A 20,496-nucleotide genomic window follows, 5' to 3' on the forward strand; every position below is an offset into this window, starting at 1 on the left:
AATCGTAGTGCAACTGGACACTGTGTGGCTTGAGGGACATGCCTAGGGAGGGCTGGAGACCACCCGTCAGAACTAGAAACATGTAGGACCCTCTCCCCCTACCTTGTCACTACCTTTCTGCTTTACTCTTTGCCGTTGGCAGTAGGACACTGAAGATTTCTTCCTGTCTGTAGCTCAACAATTTATGTAGAAGGTTGAACTGTCTGGCTTTTAAAGTTCTTGGGAGCACTGGAATCTAGTGATAATTCAATGTGTGGGTGGAATGGATGCCTTCTGTGTTCTGACTGTGAGTCTGAAGGGTGGTTTGCTTTGCTTTTGTATTTCTCCTAGATTATCTTCTTGGAGGGTGGGTGAATAGGTGATTATGTCTGTAGTTAAAACATCAAAGCATCTACAGAAACGTCTACTGAAGTGGTAGCAGTTGCACACTAGTGCACCCCACCCATGTCTTTCTTTTCTCCAAAATATTAACTCAGAACCATCTTGTTTACCCAAAACAGTTACCACAGACAACAATACATCAGTCGTTATGCCCAGGTCCATCGTTCATCATTAAATAACTGTCACCAGGAGTGAGATCCCACACAGGTGGATAGGTGGGTGGGGAGTCTCTTTAGGTTACTGAATATGCTTGACACATCACATGGTAACCACTTCTCCTAGAGAATGCAACCACTGCTTTCTCTCCCCTCTTGGGGTCTCCATTCTTTTTCTTCTTCATGCGTGCCGAACAGTCACATGCTGGCTGATAAATACACCCAGCTGAGGAAAATGCACGCCGCCAGGAGTGCACACGCACTGGGGGTCAGTACTGAGTTCTGCCTGGAAACAAACACAAGAAACACAGCCTGGAGGCCTCGCTGTTCACCCGAGAACCGCATCTGTGAACTGTCCCAAGGGACTCACTGTTAAAGAAGACCCATGACTACATGTGACAGTCCACGGATGATGCATTTTGCCTAGCTTTTATATTCTCAGATGCATTGTATCTTAGGCTAATCAACTGTGCTGTCACTTTATCAAGGATATTATCATGAAAGCAAACTCCGTCTGTTCGTTCAACAAAGGACTGGGAGAGTTATTTTTTTAGTGAACACTTGGCAATGTCTAATTGCCAAGCATTCAATTCAGTTCAGTTCAGTCGCTCAGTCGTGTCCGACTCTCCGCGACCCCATTACTCTGCACTAAAATAGAGCGACATGCTAAAATATTACTAACATTTTTTTTTTCACTTTTTTGGCTAGGAACTTTAAGATCTAATTCATATACCATACAATTCAACCGCTTTTAATATAATCACAGAGTTGTAAAATCACACTGTCATCAGTTTTAGAGCATTTTCATCCTCATCCTAAGAAAGTCTGTACCTTTAGAAGTAACTTCCTATTCCTCTCAACTCCCCATCTGCTCTGTTCCAAGCAACCACTAATCTATTTTCTGTTTCTACCTGTTTGCCTATTCTCGACATTCTGTATAAATGGAATTGTACCACATGTATTCTTTGATGACTGGTTTTCACTGAGCACAATATTTTCAAAGTTTATCCTTGTTTTTAAAAGTTTGACTTTAATTTTTAAAAATTTGGTTCTCAGAAGGACTTAGTATGTGAAAGGGAAAGCTGTGTGCATTGGCGCCAGAAATCACGCAACTGGCAGCAAGCCTGGCTTCTTGGTTTGCATTGAGTGCGATTCATTTGGTTTTTAATTAATGAATGGGTAAGATCAAAGGACTGGCTAGTCTAACTCTTTTGAGTGAATTATAATAGCATCTCAGGCCCTAGTAGAAGGAAACCCCTCATCACCTTGGTGGACACACAGTCCTTAGGAACAGAATGTAAGGCAGACCCTGCTGGTAGGTGGAAAGGAGAAGTAGCTGTCTCGGAGGGTTAACCCAGCAGAAGGAGAAGGGAGCTGAGACCAGAGGCCATTTCTCATCTGCTTATCTTCCCTTCTGGGTAAGACCGCTTGCCTGGCACAGCCGTCCTGTTGCCTGAAAGGAGCAGCGGTTATCACTGGTGGTGGGAAACCCCTTGGGTCGTTCAGAAAGGTGCTGGTTCATGGTGAGGTTAAGGCTATGGATTCTGAGCGGTTAGGGTGAGACTATTGGATGAGAATATAATTTTATACCCCCAAGGAAGCTAAACCGTTAGCATGTTCAGTCACTCTTCCAATTTTACCTGGAACTTCCTCAAATTATCCCATAGCTAGGTCCTTCTGATTGAAGCTTTCTCCCCCCACAGGACCTTCAACGTCATGTTATTTCATTATATATTAAAAAATGGAAATCCCACGGACAGAGGAGCCTGGAGGGCTATTGTCCAAAGGGTCGCAAAAGAGTCAGACATGACTCATGCAAGGGGCGTAATACAGTTTTACACACAAGAAGTCCCTAATTAACCTTTCTTCTCCCAGTCCTCATGGACTGCAACCCTCAGGAGCTGACATAACCTTTCAGTCTACAATTAGAGCTAAACCACTTGAAGACGCAAATCACGAAGAAAGGGAAAAGACCGGTATAATGAGTCAGTCAAAATGTTAATCAAAAGGATACACACACTGGTAGTCTGCACCGTTTGGCTTTCAGAGTGTTTAAAAATCTCAGCCAATTTTTAAAACCAGGATTTCACATAAAATTTAGCTTTGTGTGAAAAATGGGTAGACCTGGCGTACTGAGTCCAAATCCTCCCAGAATACCAATCAGGCAGCCCCCCTCCTAACAGAGAGAACCCCTGGTTCTCTGCAGTCAGCACCCCTCCCTGAGGGAGGCCAAATGTCAGCAGCCCCTTAGGTCTAGTCTCGCATCGTCTTTGGATGAGTAAAGAAATATTTCACAGAATTTTTATCTTTGTCAAAAGTGCGAAGACACAAGTAATTCAAGAAAAATGAAATGATGCATTTCTTTATGGAAGTGAAAATTCTGATCCTGCGACATATAAACAATGTGTGTGACGGTTGAAAAATTTAAACTGGGTTGTCCTACGGAACAACTGTGTCCCTCAGTTACTGATGTCAGCTCTTTGGTGCTTATGGGCATTGGACTTTCAGAAGTCTGGTACTAATGAGATCACTTCCTAGTTTATTTAATTTTAGATTTTTAAATATTTTATTTTTGGCTGTGCCCCGCGCTTGTGAGAGCTTAACCCTAATCTTGACCCTAGCCCTGAGCAGGGAATGAACCCGGGTCACAGCAGCGAAAGCGCCGTGTCCTCACCACTGGACCGCCAGGGAATCCCCAGTCATTTCCTCTTTTTAAAGAGGCAATAGGTTAGAAAGCAGGAAAGTAAAGTGTTTTAGGAGAATAGGGAAAGGAGGCAGCAGAAAAGGTCACCAGAAACGGGCACAGTGGCTGCCTCTGATCTCTGGTTTTGCTCTGAGAGTCAGTTTATGGTACTGGGCTTCCACAAAAGCAGCCATAGTTATTTCATGCCCTGCAGGTCTGAGCAAAACGGGTGCCTTTATCTGAATACCCTTCAGAATGAGAGTCAAGGTCTAGATCTAATAATGCGGGCTAGCAGCTCTTCAGCCTGATGTCTCATGAAGGAAGGGGCAGCTGGGTTTGGCATCAGGATGGCATCCTTGTTCTAAGCGGCACTGCTCTCTCTGAGGTCAGCCCTGCAGTCATGGAGTGGAAAGGAGAGGGGGTGCTTATGTCTACACAGAGCTGACGTAAAAGAGCCTACTTGATGGAAGGAACGCAGTCCAGACCACGCGGACTGTCTCTAACACACGTGTGTAAGCAGCATGTTGCAGGTATACGTGTATATGGATGTTCCAGTGTACTCCATTTTGAATGAATTCAATACACAAAAATCGTAACTTTTCCATTTGAAAGCCGAGGAGGCTTTTCCTATTTCACATGACAGAAAAGAACCTTTACAAAATACCCTTTCCTTCAGATGTTTTCTAAATATTCAGGTCTTTCAAGGTAGTGGTTCTCAACTGGGGCGGTTTCACCCCCAAGGGGACACCTGGCAGTATCTGGAGACACTGCTGAAGTCGCGACTGGGCAATTGGCATCCGGTGCCCGGAGGCCAGGGACGCTGCTAAACGTTCTACGAGGCGCAGGACAGCCGCACGGCAGAGAGGAGCCGGCCTCCGAGGTCATCCGCGCGGGCCAGGGCGGGAAACGCGGGTCTGACACACATTATGGATCACTTCTTTCCCACAAAGGTGACTTACACAAGCGACTCAGCACTGTTGTATGAAGCAAAGGATGCCTGTCTGGGAAGCCAGGGGCGGTGGGAGCGGGCCTGTGGGAGAGAACGCGGGCCGGTTAAACCGCAAAGGCTGCCGCGCTGCGAGGTGGGTCCTGCCCTGAGGGCCGGCAGCGGGCGGCGGAGAGAAAAGTATCCTCGGTTCAGCGGGGAGGGGCGTGAGGAAACGGGCCGAGCTTTCTGGAACAGCGGGTGTGGGAGGCGGCACAGAGACCCGAGTCCCGACGGAGCTCCGCAGGGCAGGGGCGAGTTGGCGGCGTAGGCGTCCGGCCCGGCAGGGCGCGGAGACGGTCTGACAGCTGGAGGAGGGGCCTGTGAGGGTGGAGAGGGCGGGGCCCGGAAGAGAGGCTTCGGGGGCACGTGGAGACGGCGCAGCGCGGCCGGAAGTGCGCGCGCGGTGGGGCGGAAGGCCGCCCCGGGAGCGTGGGCTGAGGAAATCACCTCAGGCCTGAGGTGGGCCTGGGACCAAGGAAGCGCCGCGGCCGCCAGGACGGGTACACGGGAGAAGCAGGTCCCCGGTGCTTTAGTAGGAGAAGACGGGTCCTAAAAGCTGGCTCAGAGCAGACGGCAGAGTGGGAGGCCACTGGGCCTCAGGCTGAATGCCCCTCAATGCCGGGAGCTGGGAAGAAACAAAGTCTACTGGAACGATTTCATGAAGGGATGAGAGGCGGTGGATGCGAAGCCCGCATGCAGCAAGTACACAGCTCCAACACTCCTTCCTCAGCCTGCCAGCCCCGGACTTCCTTGTCTCATAAGACCTCGGACTCCTGGTATGACTGTCACCTCGAACAGAGGCCGTGGATGCCTGAGGGCACCCAATGAAATCCCTGAAGGACCTGCCTCTGACGAGACAGACCCCTGGTTCTCAGGAAAGAGAAGACAGAAGGGCAGGCTGGAGGTTTCCTCGGCACTTGGGCTTGCTTTGGAAAGGACTATCATTCCTTCCTTCGCTTGCATTTATGGGTGCTGAGAGGCTCTTTGATTTAACCTGTTGAACAGCAAAGGTGTTTTGTATTAAAAAAGAAAAAATTCCTATTATTTTCTGGAGTGGTGTCGACTCTTCGCAGCACGTGGGTGGCGGTGCCCAAGTGGAAATCCTGACTGGTACCAGTATCCTTACAGTTATATAAGCACTGCAGAAAGATCTGCAGTTGCACTGACCTCTTAAGGATTCCACTGTAAAGACATGACGCCTGCAGCACTTGGTTCATTGGGTGGACTGACCATAAATCTTCGCTTTCTTTGTTTCCTTTTCTTCCTGCCTCTCCCTGGACTGGGTGCGATTCTGGGATTTAAGGGTACTTGTTTCTCACGTAACATTTTTTTTTTTTTCCAGGGCAAACTCTGGAGCCTAAATATCCTCAACTCTACTGTATAGCAATCCTTCTTCAACCTTAACAGATGCTAAGGAAATTCTAATTGTGGCTTCCCAGGGGGCTCAGTGGTTAAGAATCTGCTGCCAACTCAGGAGATGTGAATCTCATCCCTGGGTCAGAAAGAGCCCCTGGAGGAGGAAATGTCACCCCATTCTATTATTCTTGCCTGGGAAATCCCATGGACAGAGGAGCCTGGCAGGCTACAGTCCATGTTTAGTCGACTTAACAACTAAACAACAACAAGGAAATTCTCATTAGGATTTCTTTAGGGCTTAACTCTTGTTTTTAATCCAATGCTCTTTGATGTGGACCATTTCAAACATCCTCCACCTACCATTTCATTTCCATTTCTAATATCTACACAATTACTCACATACAGTCAACAGAGCTACTGAACATGGGGAAAAAAAAGATTCCTGACTAGAGGCAGAGTGGCAATGGAAACAGATTCAGAAACGACGGCTGTGTGTGAAGGTGTTGCTTCAGGTATGAAGTCTTCTCTCTGTGATAGTAAGAAGGCGGCTGTTGAGCAAGCACACGTGCAATCCAACCCCCAAACGAAATAGGACAAACACACGCATCTCCTTGATCCTGGCTCAAAACCAGGAAATTCTTACTCTCTTGGATATGATAACCAACTTGGATGCAAACACACTAGTTGCGTTTTGGACATGCAAATCTTACAAAGATGGTATGGAGGATGTCAAGCAGAGAACCCAGGGGAGGTGAGTTGCACAGGACACACACAGTGAAAGGAAGGAGTTTGTTGAAGCAGACCCAGAGGCGGACTGGCCGAGCTGCCCGCAGAGCGGCCAGACTCAAGCTCTTTGGGGACTCTGGAATGTAACTGGAATTTCTGGTGGAAACAGCCAGCACCCCTTGCCAAAAAAAAAAAAAAAATTGACTTTTAGCTCTGCTAAAAGGAGAAGACACAGCACCCTGCCGGGCAATTTCCCTTCCCTTTGTCTTGTATCTAAATGTGCTCCTCCTATTTCTTCTGAGTTGGGACTAGGAAGAAAGTGTAGCGCAGAACAGCTCTGTTGGCTGATGTTGACATAACAAACTGTGGCTAGGCTCCTTGAAAGATAAGAAGTAGGGAGCTGTATCTTCTTAGTGATTACTCAAGTTCTTTTGATTTGTCCCTAACTTTCAAAAATTGAAAACGTGTTTTCATATATTATATGAAAAGTAAATTCATCTAGGTAAAAGTAAATGCATACTGTTTATCTCAGCCCCTCACAGTGTGGAAATTACTTACTCCCCTTCTTAAAGTTTTATTTTAAATTTCATTCAGTGAACTGTATTCTAACTCTTCGTTAATTCATGTTCTCGGTGCTTCAGGAGCTTGATAACATTCCCCCCGCCCTTGGCTATTTTATACATGTAAAGACAGAGAAAAACAATGCAAAGGGAACTAAGTCATTCTAAAGTCTATTATTGAAATAATAAGTCTTGTCACTGGGTTCTGCAGCCTTCCTTTATTTCATCTATGTGTACTTTTAACACACTTTTTTTTTTACAAGATTACGATCATTTTCTACATACTAGAAAACTCCAATTAAAGGCTAGAGAATAAGTCATCCTTAAATAGTGAAAAAGTTAAGACAACTGCATTATTGAAGAGTTTATAAAGCTGTTGTGACAGCAAGAAGCACAGATGAAGCAATTATGAATTTCATGAAAATAGATAAAAATCCAATTGAAATAATGAGGCCTGCCCCACTGAACACCTGTTTATAGTCTTAATTTTGCCTTAAGGAGATACGACTGATGTTCTCCAACAACAACAAAAATCAATAATGGATCAATATGGATAAACGTGTTGGGTCTGACCTTTTGTCCTAAGAGACAGTTAACAGCTGGGTTTAGTTTTACTGGGATTTACTTAAAGACTTGTAACAGTAAATAATGGTGCATTTAAGAATATTTGCCTGCTTTGATTTAGTGAGTTTGGCAGGTGGCAGTGGCCTTTCAATGGCATATGGCTTTGAGAAATTACATCAATATATGCATATGATGTCTTAGCCTCTAGTTCATGCGTTAAGTTAATTAGTAAAGAATCATTGGTTTAGCATTTTATAAGCAAATATTCTCCAGCACTGGTGGAAGAAAATACAGTGAAAAGATAAAAAAAGTAAAAGCCTGCAAAGTTTTGCAAGAGTTTTTAATAATAGTGGAATGCCCAAATATAGAGACAAACCAATATTTTCTTGAGATTCTACAGCATGAGAAAAGCATACCTCCAGGCATGCCTAATGAAGCAATATTAACTGCTTTTCAAAGATAAATTACTTATAATATTAAGTGAAATAGCACGCAGTCTATCTCAAAGTTCCCATTAGGGGACTTACATGCAGTATCCCTTGTAATAAGTGAGAATTTCTGATGCCTTTCAGGAGAAATGTGAAACTAAATGAAAATGCAGATGAATGACTGAAAATGTTTTATGCTTCAATTTCCTTCGTATCTGGAAATTACAGGATAACACAGAGAATGAAAACACAGCATATGGTAAAAACTAAATGGGGTTTTGTTTTTTAAAATTTTGTTTAAACAGGCTGCTTTTAATTGTGGACACATATTAAGGAAGGCAAATAAAATTTTTATAGGATCCACAATCAAAATATCTTATGTTTTAAGATAATTTCATGGAAAAATTAATCTTTGAAGATCAGAGGGCATTATATTCTTGCAAATTATGAAGACCTATAAATTTGGTTTCCACTGAAATATCCTGTGGATTGTACACAGGAGAAAAAAAAGAGTTTCTGGCATATTTTCACTAGAATTTAAGCTATTTTCGAAAGCATTTCTATCTGGCAACTGCTTTTAAGTTTCTTGAGTACTACCAGTTTGCCTCTTTTATTTTAGCTTTTGGTAATACGAGATAGGTTCTACCGATAGAAAATTAAACAGTATCAGAAAGCTGCAGCGTCTGTTAAATGGATATTGCACTTGTTTGAATATTGGGTATTTTGGAGGCTATTTCATTCTCTTACATGCAGAGTTTATTTGACATGATGGCAAACACGTCTACCTTTAGGCACATGATGGCAAGGTAAAGTGTATCAGTTTTTTAATGAGTTTTATCTTCTTACAGTTATGATTACAAGTAGATTCTTTACAGTTTACGTGAATAAGTATATTAAAAAGAACATTTACAAATCACAACATCTCAACGTTATAATATGGTCAAAAAAATCATGAAAATATTTTACTACTTACCTAAAATAAACTTTCAATATAAAGTGCCAAGAAAAAGTCAAATGAGTTTTTAACCTGAACCAGAGCCGAGGAGAATGATCCCGTTTCAAATGCAACAGTGCCAGTCCACCAAGGGGGAAGCCTTAACGTATTTTCTTTAGCAAAGAAGCTGACAGTATTCCCTTTGGGCAGAGTATCCACACGTGTGCACACACGCTATATAGATAATAAAATCCCAGCCTAACAAACAAACTCCATCCAGCTTGCATACTGGAAGAAAAAAGTGCTTGGAAATCTTTGTCGTTCAAGGACCCCTTTTGATCATTTAGCAACCTCTCTTTCCTGCTATTTTTAATTTCAAACGTTCAGCGTTCAAAGATTTGACAAAGCGGATGCAAAGGGTCCCTTTAAAACACCTCAGAGACAAACACGGAAACTTGGATCAAACGAAAGGAAAATGGTCCCTACCTTTTTTCTGAGAGGACGATGGCGACTGCACTTGAGAAAAAGTAGGCTTTTCTTCAGTGAAATATTCAGGTTGGCTGTATTGATTCAGGGCCATGTCCAAGTCCGAGTCCCTGCTTTTCAGCATGTTTCCAGGGTAACTACAGGTATAAGGCTGATTCACTGCCCAGGCCTGTTCCATATATATGTTGTTACTGGGCACAGCCTGAGCGTTGCAACCACTGTAACCTGGACTATCTTCGAAATACGCGTAATAATCAGTGGCCTGCATGTAGCAGTTGCTGCCGGCAGCTGGGTGTACTTCGTAGAGTTCTTGCACACAGAAGTTCATTTTGGTGCTCAGGCTCTGTTTCTACTTTACATATACACACACTCTATGGATGCAGTCCCCAGCCCACACGCCCCACGTGCCGGGCATATACGGCGAGAGGCGAACATACATACACATGAACGGAGGAGCGGAGATGAATAAACACCCGCCGCACAGCAACCCAGCCTGCTGTACTTGGCCACGGCACCTGATGTGCTAAAATCCTATTTAGGTGGAGGTGTCTTTGGAGCTCTGCTGCCATTCAAACATGTTGGAAAGCAGATTTCTGACTATCAAAGGTCTTAAGCTGTGAACGCACCTAATTCCCGGAAAAGATGGCAGGCAGGTAGGCATGACCTCTGCCCGGCTGGAGGACCGACAGCCGGGAGGCGTCTGTGGCTCCGAGGCTGGGAAGATCCATTTTATATGCTGTTTTTAACTCCTTTCCACATGATTAGAAAATGATTACTCATTGTTATGTCATTTTGGTTGACAACTTAAGCATGAAACATTATAAAGACATCTTAGAGACTATCCTTGGATACACAGAAAATCCGAAAATCAATAATCTAGTTTATTAGCAGGGACCAGAGAAAATCCAGCCGTAACGAGCCTGATGACTCCAGAACATTAATCTAGTCACACAAACGTTAGAGGTTACATCTGTTGTTGAACGTCACCCATGGGCTTCTAAGGCAGGAAGGAGGACACATGGGGCCCACGGGTCTTTAAAAGACGCCGCGCGAGGCACATCTGAGAACACCGCTGGCGTGTGTGAGCTCTGTTCTGCTCCTTGCCCCTGGTGATTTTCTACATCATTAGCCTAATCTACATGCGGCCTGGAGCTGAACTTCACTTTGCTCATTTTGCCTTGGTTGTGTTGGTAAGCGCACGAGGGGGAAGTGTGTGTCACACCCGGTGTGTTGAGCACCCCTCTGGGAGAGCAGTGTCCCCCTTCTGATCGTGGGGGGATGCTTTTTATAGTATGCTACCAGTTTTTTTTTAATTCAATTTTTATCTCATATCAGAGTGTCATTGATTTATACTGCAGTGTTAATTTCAGGTGTATGGCAAAGTGATTCAGTTGCACAGATACACATACCTATTCTTTTTCAGACGGCACAACTATCATTTCATTGTCATTCAGTTCTGCTTTTGAGGTGATCTTTGAGCTTAACTGTGATTTAAGGAGTAGTGATGCGCTTGACATTTAAAGACAGTGATCCAAAAGGGAGAGGCATTTTCTAGGAGAACTGCCATTTAAGACACAAACAAACACCAAGTTAGAGATAAAAGCCTGCTACGATGATGACCGATGGTGTTTTCTCCACGTGGATGGCAGTGAGCACCTGTGTTCTAGATCACGATTCAGGAAGGGTGCAAGCTGCTTTCGTTGCAGTTGGAGGTTCTTTTTCTTTGCAAGACTTAGTTGGGAGGGCTGGCCCCAGGAGGTAATGTGTACACTTGGGATCCTGTTAGTCCCTGAATGGGTGACCTCTTGGTATTTCCCTCCTAAGGGACCACAGGCAATGTGATGTTGTAATGTTCCATTGTAACACTTCCACTCTGGACGTAATGCAATGTGGAATTTTGGGCAGGGACATAGGACCGGAGAAAGGAGGATATAGCAGTCATTCAACAAACATCTATAGGGTATCTGTTCCGTACAAAGCAAGGAGCGGGTGGGAGCAGAGGTGTTGATTCAGGAAGTCAATCACGGGCCCTGTCACCAAGTAGCTTAATAGCAGGTGTTTTCAACACAAAGAGTCAAGCGGACCACTGTCAAGAGTCTGCAAGAGCTGATGATTTTATGCATGAAGTAAAGGTGACATGGATTCAGGGAAGAAGATTAAGAATTAGAAAACAACAGATGAGACAAGATGAGGGAAGAAACCCAGGCAGACGGACTCCTGGGTGGATATTTAGTAATAAGGCTCCTTAAAAAAACTGCAGCTGAGCAAGGAAAGGAATGTTCTTCAAATTGGTACATTTGAACCCAGAAAATGAATTCCAATATCCTAGAGAGCACAGACGTTACCATAAGGAATAAGGAACGTAGCTAACATCTTAACAGTGTTTTTACTCTCTGATTACTCTTCAAACAAATAAAAGATTTATTTGCAAGTGTTTTTAAGAACACATACACACAACATTACAATTAACATTTTCTCCCTACTGAAAATGTCAAAACATTTCACTGGAAGCAATGACTATTTTCTGAAAGCCCCAGGAAAAAGGATCCAGGCCTTATGTTTCTTTGTCTGATCTCATGTATTTATCTCAAATTTCCCAAAACTAATCTGAAAATTAACCTTTCAATAAAGCAGTTTTCTTTCCTGGCAAACACATATGTTCCAAGGCCTCCTTTTCTGGTTAGAAGCTGCATGTCAAAACCATCCAGTTTTGCAGTTTTGCCCAATGCATTTCCTGGCTCCCTTTCTAGATCATTGGAGGCACAAGTCCAAGCCATTTCTTGCTTTTCACCAGTAACAGTACCAACTCCAGCCAGAATCTCAAATTTCATTACAAAGGAACACTTCTAAACATTTTTCCAAGATCTCTAAATGTGCTTGAAAAATCAGTTTTCTTCTGCCTCAGAACTGATCTACATACTGCAGCAAAGAAAGAACAATTCCTGAACAACTTTTTTTCCCTCTAAATTCTCAACAGCATTTTGATGGAGTGAAAACAATCCTGAATTCTCCCAGAAATCTTTGAACAGAAAAAAACTTTCAAGACATGTTTAAATGGGTTCTTCACTTACTCTTATCTTTTGGAAAATATAGAACCAAACTTTTCTGAAATGATGCATTCTTCTTGTACAAAGTGGGGTTACTCTTAGAGTAAACGTGTGAAACTGATGACCGGGAGCTGGAAATGGAGTTCAAGTTGAAATACGGTCCCTCATCCCTGACAGAGGCAATCTTAGCGCTGCCACTCCTGATCGATCCAGCCTGTCTTTTTGTGAAGTCAACAAAGCAATTTAAACATATTATATGTCACGAAGGAGGTGAGCTTTAGTAAGTCTGCTCTCTTATTTCCCTGGCTGACGAGTCTAATTTAGTTACTGAGAGGGAAGCTTACGAGTTATTTGACTCACGGAGCATCAAACAGACTGAAATAAACTCAGGAGGGCTTTCATAATTCTTATTAGAAGTGTTTCAATCAATAATAATTTATTATCTAAGTACACCTTTGTCCTTTAGGAAATAACCTAAAAGGACAAGACTAATGATCTTGCTGGGGAAACTGGTAGGTAAACAGCAAACCCTCAAGGACTGTGAAGGAGGAGAATTGTTTCTCTCTTTGGGTCTTTCTTTTCTTCTGTCTCCAGCTGTGTTGACTCTCAAATAAGGCTGCACATCAGAATCACCCACAAACTTTTAACAACACCAGTGATCAAGTGTCATCCTCAGAAATTGTGATTTAATCAATATGGGGTAGAACCTGATTGTGATGACTTTTTCAAGTTTTCCCAGATTAATTCACAGGCAGTGAAGTCAGGCTTCCCAGGTGGCTCAGTGGGTAAAGAATCTGCCTGCAGTGCAGGAGACAGATGCAGGCAGACATGAGTTCGATTCCCAGATTGGGAAGATCCCCTGGAGGAGGGCATGAAAACCCACACTAGTATTCTTGCCTGGAGAATCGCATGGACAGAGGAACCCGGTGAGCTACAGTCCACAGGGTCGCAAAGAGTTGAAAATGGCTGAAGTGACTGAGCAGGCACGCAGTGAACTTGGAGAACTGTCTGTTTCCCTGGGTGTCTGAGCCCAGCTCCTCAACAGGGACCAGAGTGTCCTGACGATTCGTTCTTTTTCCTCATTGGCAGCTTCACTGTGTAGTTCCCATTGTTTTCAAAGTTTACCTTCCCTGTCTCAAACTGGCCTCACTGCCCTTGAGTCATTTGGTCGAGTCGAGGAAATGGGTCAAGGAGATACACCAGGACAAAGTAAATCCAAGGAAGTGTGGTGACAGGGAACACAGGAAGTATCTGCTCTGGGGGCTGTGGATGGGTTGCGGAAGAGATGACCCGTGAGCTGGCGTTTGGGAAGCACATGGAACTCCAACAATGGAGGCGGAGGTATGAGAGACTTCGAGCCTCTACTCTAGTGATTGCTCTTCTGCTTTTAGTAACAGAGCCTGTAAATTTTAGTTGAGCACATTTGTTTGTTTCTCGGTCTCTCTTGCGTGTGTAGGCATCTGTGTGATTAACTTCTGGCCAATGAGATGTAACAGAAGAAATAGTGTAAGGCAGATTCTAGGGAACAGAAAAGATAACTGAAAATAACAACTGGTGCATGCATTTTCCTTCTTCTCCTTTGCTCCTTCTTCCTGCTGCCTGCAATGTATATGTGATGTCTGGAACCCTAGCCACCATTTTGGTCCATGAGGATAAGAGTCATACTCTGGGGCTGGTGAAGGAATGATCTGGAAGTAGTTTAGGTTGCTGAGGACTGTCATATTAGCCTAGTCTTCCAACCTCTGGGTTTTTTTTTTTCCCCTTTGGGAAGAAGAAATCAACTTTTTGTTTAGGGTATAGTTTTTTTCATTTGTAAAACAGAAATAACAGTACTCACCTCTCTGGTTTATTGTAAAGATTAAGTGAGTTAAATATAAGTAAAGCACTTAGAAGAGTGACAGGTGTAGTAAGTGAATATAATTATATATGTGTGTGCTGTGCTAACTCACATCAGTTGTGTCTGACTCTTGGTGACCCCTGGACTGCAGCCTGTCTCAGGCTCCTCTTTCCATGGGATTCTTCAGGCAAGAATACTGGAGTGGGTTGCCATGCCCTCTTCCATAGTAATAATTCTTATTGAAATGCCTGATCTCTATCTTGGAATATTTTCTCTTCTCAGCCTACATTTTCACTAGGTCAAGAGTCAGTGAGCGTTGGTCTGCACACCAAGTATGGCCCTGTATCTATTTTGTAATAAAGGTTTATTGGAACCCAGCCTTGCTCATTCATTTATGTATTGTCTGGTTCTAAATCTACCCTGTGCTAAATCTACTCTGGCAGAGTGGAGTCGTTGTGACAGAGGCCATGTGGCTTGCTGAAAATATTTAGTATGTGGTACTCTAGAAGTTTGCCATCTCTGCGTTAAGTGATCTCATCCTGTCTCATAACTTTATTTTTTAAAATTGACTTATTTAAAAATTTTTATTGACATATAGTTGATTGATAATGTCCTATTAGTTTCAAGTGTACAGCAAAGTGATTCGGTTACACATATACAAGTATCCTTTTTCAGATTCTTTTCCATTATAGGTTATTACAAGATATTGAATCTAGTTCCCTGCACTATACAGTAGATCCTTGTTGATTATGTGTTTTATATACACCAGTCGTGTGTCTGTTAATCCGAAACTCCTAATTTACCCCCTCCCCATTTGGGAACTGAAGCTTTGTTTTCTCTGTGAGTCTATTTTCTCATAGTTCTGAATAACAATTAAATGTGGAAGAGTCCAGCATGTAACTGTAGCCCAGACATCTCCTTTAGGATCTTACGTCCTGCTGTCCACTGATACTCCTCTGTGCAAAAGTGGGCATCTCCAACTCTGTTCTTTCTAACACCCTTGCCTCCTGCAGTCCTCACATCTCCACTCCACTGCTACCTGGGAGCTTCAGTCAAAGCCCCGCAGCCCTCCGGGACCCTCACTTTCCCTCACTACCTACAGCCAGTCCAGCAGCAAGCTCATCGGTTCTTCCTCCAAAACATCGTTTCGATCCAGCCACTTCTCTATCCCCACCTCGTCACCGGATTCTCTGGGTGGCCTCCTAATTGGCCTTGCCCTGTGGCAGCAATTCTTTCTTGCTACAGTAACTAGTCACGTCTGAAAAACGGCACACCTGGCCACATCGCTTCCCCACTTAAGGTCTTCAGCGGCTTTTCACTGCATTCAGAATAAAATTCAAACTCTTCAGCAGATGTGCCACCTCCCGACAACCCTCCCCACCCCGGCTCCATCTCACCCTCTCCTACATCGACTCCAACCCAGATGCTGTCCTGCGCCTGCATGACTCAGGGGCACTGGTGTGCTCGTCTCTGTCTGAAAAGACCCCCTTTCCTCTGTCCCTCCCCAGGGTTGGGCCCTTCTCATCCTCAGGACTTTGCTTCCACGTCACTTTCTCTACATTTCAGGGACCTCTTGACTCCATCACAGGCTGAAGGCTCTTGACACTCATCGCCTACCTGACCCTGGTTGTTCAGCCTCTTAGAAGAAAGCTGGAGGACACTCAGTGCACCCAAAACTCTCTGCATTTTCAAAAGCAAGATGGAAGTTTACCTCGTGCCACAAATGGACTCTCCTGGGCTTGGAAATTCCAGTGAGACATCCGTCTGTCTCAAGTTGAGCCAGTTTGCTCTTTATATTTTGCTGCTAGAGGTAGAACTTATGTGAAAACTATCTCTATGGAGGTTTGGAATTATAAATGGGTGTCATCACTCCCAAACATCTCTGCTCCAAGAGAGGTTGTAAAAAGGGTAGGGACATTGCTTGCCCTCTGAAGGAGCCACCCAAATTGAGGAAAGATCCCTTTGTAGATATAAGGGAGTGGGCATTCAGATCTCACCATCCATGTGCTGAGTGTAGTTAAAAGTTAGGGGACATATTTAGGAGGAAATAAAAGGGATGCAAACAATTTTGAGTATGCTTTGTTCATCTTTTGATGTGTGGGATATTCTGACTTATTCCTTCTTTTTTTAAACAAATGAGATACCATTTTATTTTTTAAATTAATTTTTCCAATTTTTACTTATTTTTTTACTTTGTTTGTTTTGGGGCGTACCATGCGGCTTGTGAGATTTTAGTTCCCAGAGGAGGGATTGAACCCTGGGCTCCAAGCAGTGGAAGAGCTGCATCCTAACTACTGCACTGCCAAGCAATTCCTCTTTGAAAAAGATTCCAAATTAGTTCAACCCCAGAGATGAGAGCAAGGCAAGCTCTGGGCACGTTGGGACAATTTTTTTTAGTATTTTTTTCTTTATTTTAATTTTGGCTTCACCGAGTCTTCACTGCTGCTCGGGCTTTTCTCCAGTTGCAGTGAGTGGAGGCTCCTCTTTGCTGTGGCGCACGGGTTTCTCTTGCAGAGCACAGGCTCTAGGGTGCATGGGATTTGGTAGTTGCATCACGTGGGCTCAGTGGTTTCAGTTTCCGGGCTCTAGCGCACAGGCTCAATACTTGAGGTGCATGGGCTTCATTGCTCCACGGCACGTGGGATCTTCCTGGATCAGGGATCGAACCTGTCTCCTGCATTGGCAGGTGGATTCTCTACCACTGAGCCACCAGGGAAGCCCAGGATCACTCTATCTTCAAGTGCTTCCCTTCCTGCAGACAGCTGGGAAATGATGGAGGCTTCCCCAGGATCCAAGGAGATGACAACTAGAATGTCTGAGCTTTGCATCCCATATGAGTTTTATTTGACTCGTGAGGGAACAGTTCCAGAGGATGAAGTGACTTCTGTCACACAGCAGATGGTAGTCTTGGGGACCAGAACCCACCTCTGTTCAGTGTGCATCAGGCCTCCTATGCCAGGGGGCACCTTTATTTCCCAACTGACTATAGTGCTTTGTGTGTGTTAGCCGCTTAGCTGTGTCTGACTCTTTGTGATCAGACACAACTGATGGACTGTGGCCTGGCTGTCCGTGGGGTTCTCCAGGCAAGACTACTGGAGTGGGTAGCCATTTCCTTCTCCAATAGTGCTTTAGGCTCAAAACAAACAAACAAACAAACAAACAAAAACACCTGACCTGAAGGGAAGGAAGAAATTAGGGAGATTTGTCCCAAGCTTGGGAGGGACTCTCCTTCCTCAGGACTTCTCCTAAATTATCTGAAATGTTGCATCACTAGGACCATGTCAGGCTAACCATGTTGGAAATGCTTACTTCCTAGATGTGTTCACTGGCGTGAAGCACTCCCCGCTTGGCTACTGTATGTCTGGGATCCTTATTTAATGAATGCTGTGGCTGCCGGAGCAGCATTCAGAGGGGGTTCCCAAAGTGGTCCAAAAATCAATCCCAAGAGATGCTTTGAAGAAAAAGCAATAAAAACAGGCTCTATGGTCCAGTGAGTTTGGGAACCTGTATATCCTTCTCGTGGAGATTCACCCAAGTTAACTGTTGAACTTTGTGTAACTCAGCACTTTCTGAACACACCTGGTCATAAAACGCTGTATATCTTGTTTTTATTTATTTATTTGGCAGCATATAGGATCTTTCGTGGAGATGCGTGGACTTCTCTGCAAGTGTGGGCTTAGTTGTCCCGAGGCATGTGGGATCTTAGTTGCCTAACCAGGGATTGAACCTGCGTCCTTTGCATTAGAAGGCAAATTCTCAACCACTGGACCACCAGGCAAGTCCCCACTGTGTATCTCGTAACATTGGTTCCAAGTATTCCATGAAATATATGTTGAGACACACAGAAGTCTGTTCTGTTGAAGATATGCAAGAGATAAGACTGTTTGCAGGATGTATCACTGGGAAGAATGGATTTTTTTTTTTTCCCTCAAATTACAGACCAAAGACAGAGAGGAGGAGCCTGGGAAGCTTCCAAAGGTGAGTGTCCTTTTCTCTCATTTTTACCAAAAAAGAAAACTCCTGGCCAGACAGAGCAGCTGGACCCAGGAAGTACAGATCCCCAGGGGCCACACAAGCCTCTGGGCTCTGGGATTGAGTCTGTTTTGATATTTTGAGGAATAAGAAACTCAAAGTCTTTCTCTTTAAAACATCTCATATTCTGAATTCCTTTCTAATTTTTCTCCTTTAATGATTAATAAAAACTTCTCAATACTTCTAGCCCTTGATGGCTCTACTGAAGGATACTTAAGGGAGGAGGGGGCTTTGGGGCACAATCCACCACCAAGCAGAATTTGTTTTTACAAAAATGTGCTTGAAAAACTGGCAATGTGGTTTCCTAGCACAAACAGAATAGATTCTGACCTGGTGCAATGGAAAAGAGACGGCTCTGCTGGGAACACTGCAGTAGGAACCCGGGACTCAGGACCCAAGCTGATGGAAGCAGCCTAATACTTGAACTGTTGGATTTCCAAGGAGGAGGAGGCTCTCATTAAGACATTCCTGGTGGCCTTCTTATTTGGACAGTCTTTCCAGATCCATGGTTTGAAGGCTGCAAGTTTTATTTCATGAAGATGGAATGGTTGTCCAGCACATTCATGCCAAAGATACCAACTCAGTTATAGCAGTTTTTAAACTAGATGAAATAGGTCAATTTATAGGATGAACAAGTCAAAGAAAACAGTCCTTTGAAGTTCCACAAAGATGAAAAAATAGACTCCAAAATCCTTAAGTCAGTGATTCTTAAAATATGGATCCTGAACCAGCAGCATTGCCATCCCCTGGAAACTGTCAGAAATGCGAATTTGACAGACCACCCCAGAAGCATTAAGAGGAACTCCAGACGAGGCCAGCAGTGGGGGTGTAGACAAGCCCCTTGGGGATTCTGATCCGGGCTAAAGGCTGAGAGCCACTGCCCTCCAGGAAGGCTCAAGTGGTCCATCAGCTTGGTCTCTACTGACTCTTCCAGGCTCACAGGCTGTCTCCTGGAGCCTTGGATTTTCAGAGCGCTTTTATTTGTTTCTGCTTCCTGATGCCTGGCCGGTGCCGTGGCTTTGTCCTTGATCTGAACCCTTTTTAGGTCTGATTAGCCCAGGAGAAATGGTGTGCTCTGTGCGGCCAGCCACGTTCCAGTTTCCCAGCCTCCACTTTGGGTTTGGGTGACCAGTCACCTCTAGCATAACAGTACTTTATCACTGCCCCTTGGGACTCTCCTAAGCAGCATGACTTCCAGTATCTCTGGGTCTCTGGACACACTAGTGTTGTACCTGCTTTCACCCGCCTCCACAGCCACACCTGCTGATGGTATGCCAGAAACTTCTACGACATGATACCTTTCTCATCTACCTCCTCCCCCTCTGGCTGATTCTTCCCAGCCTTCTTCAAGAGACTGCTCCTCTGTCTGCCTTTACAACTGGCCTTCCTTTTGGTTTATCCCAACCCTTTTAACTGGGTGTGTTCTCACTAGGTGACCTCAGTAGGGTCTGCATCTCTGACCATCATCCTGTACCCTGGTGGTGCTTCATGGTGGCCCCGAGACCTGTGCTTTCAGCCACCTACCCAGCTCCTCTCCGTGATGCCTCCACAGTACTCCACACATCAAGACTGAACTTCTCTAGGAATATGTGCTGGGTGTTCATAAACATTGCCTTATTGTACCCTTATCCTGGTCCTTCAGGACAGCCGTGGCTACCCGCATCTTTTTTTTAATAGATAAAAAAACCCATTTTTCTGAGAGGCAGGCACAGCTGGCCATTTGAAGAGTCAGGATTCAAACCCAGATCTATTCAAGTAGAAACTGTCCCCATTTCAAGTGATGGGTATAAGCGCTCAGAATTCCCAGAGATATCTGTGCAATGTCAAAGCCTCTCACCCAAAGCATTTCCAGTGAATGAGAGTGTGGTGATGAATGATGGACACTGCAGCACAATGGCTGGCATCTCAGAGTTCCCGGCATGAAGATCAAGTCTGTGATTCTCACCGCGATTTCCTAAGACCAAAGACAAATCATGAAGCTTCCTTGTACTTTGAAGGACTGAGATAATATCCAGAAAGAGATCAGCATCCAGACCAAACGAGAAACGCATGTACACAAAAGTGAATACCGAATAGCACCCTGAAGGCTGGAGACTGAAAAAAAAGTACGGCTTTTAAAACTTACTGAGACCACTATTATCAGCACTGAATTCCTCTCTTTTCTAGCCAACAGTGGGATCTCTGTTCTTTTTCATGAATGAACACTGGATTCAAAAGCAAATCTTTCCTGACTCTAGTCTGATGAAGCTTGGGCATCATAGTCTAGAAAATGTACCATAAACTTTCAGCTTTGGTGTAGCTTTAATTATAGCCCTGGCT

The 20,496-nt window shown here is 44.3% G+C and overlaps 1 protein-coding gene across 9 annotated transcripts in view; it reads right to left on the reverse strand.

The window, feature by feature from the left end:
• The window catches only part of THRB (thyroid hormone receptor beta), a 432,236-nt gene that overhangs the window by 41,932 nt on the left and 369,808 nt on the right, over positions 1-20,496 (reverse strand). The window contains exon 1 of one of the 9 annotated variants that reach the window (XM_088832730.1): positions 9,262-11,721. The exons of the other annotated variants lie outside the window; for them this stretch is intronic. Within the exon in view, the coding sequence (XP_088688856.1) occupies positions 9,262-9,589 (328 nt within the window). The 5' untranslated portion in view covers positions 9,590-11,721. Of the gene's footprint in view, positions 1-9,261; positions 11,722-20,496 lie in introns of those variants that run through there. 9 annotated transcript variants of the gene reach the window in all.

This window comes from Moschus berezovskii, chromosome 26, assembly GCF_049115385.1.
Source record: "Moschus berezovskii isolate FMDL1 chromosome 26, NW_MosBer_1.0, whole genome shotgun sequence".
Lineage (NCBI taxonomy): Eukaryota > Metazoa > Chordata > Mammalia > Artiodactyla > Moschidae > Moschus > Moschus berezovskii.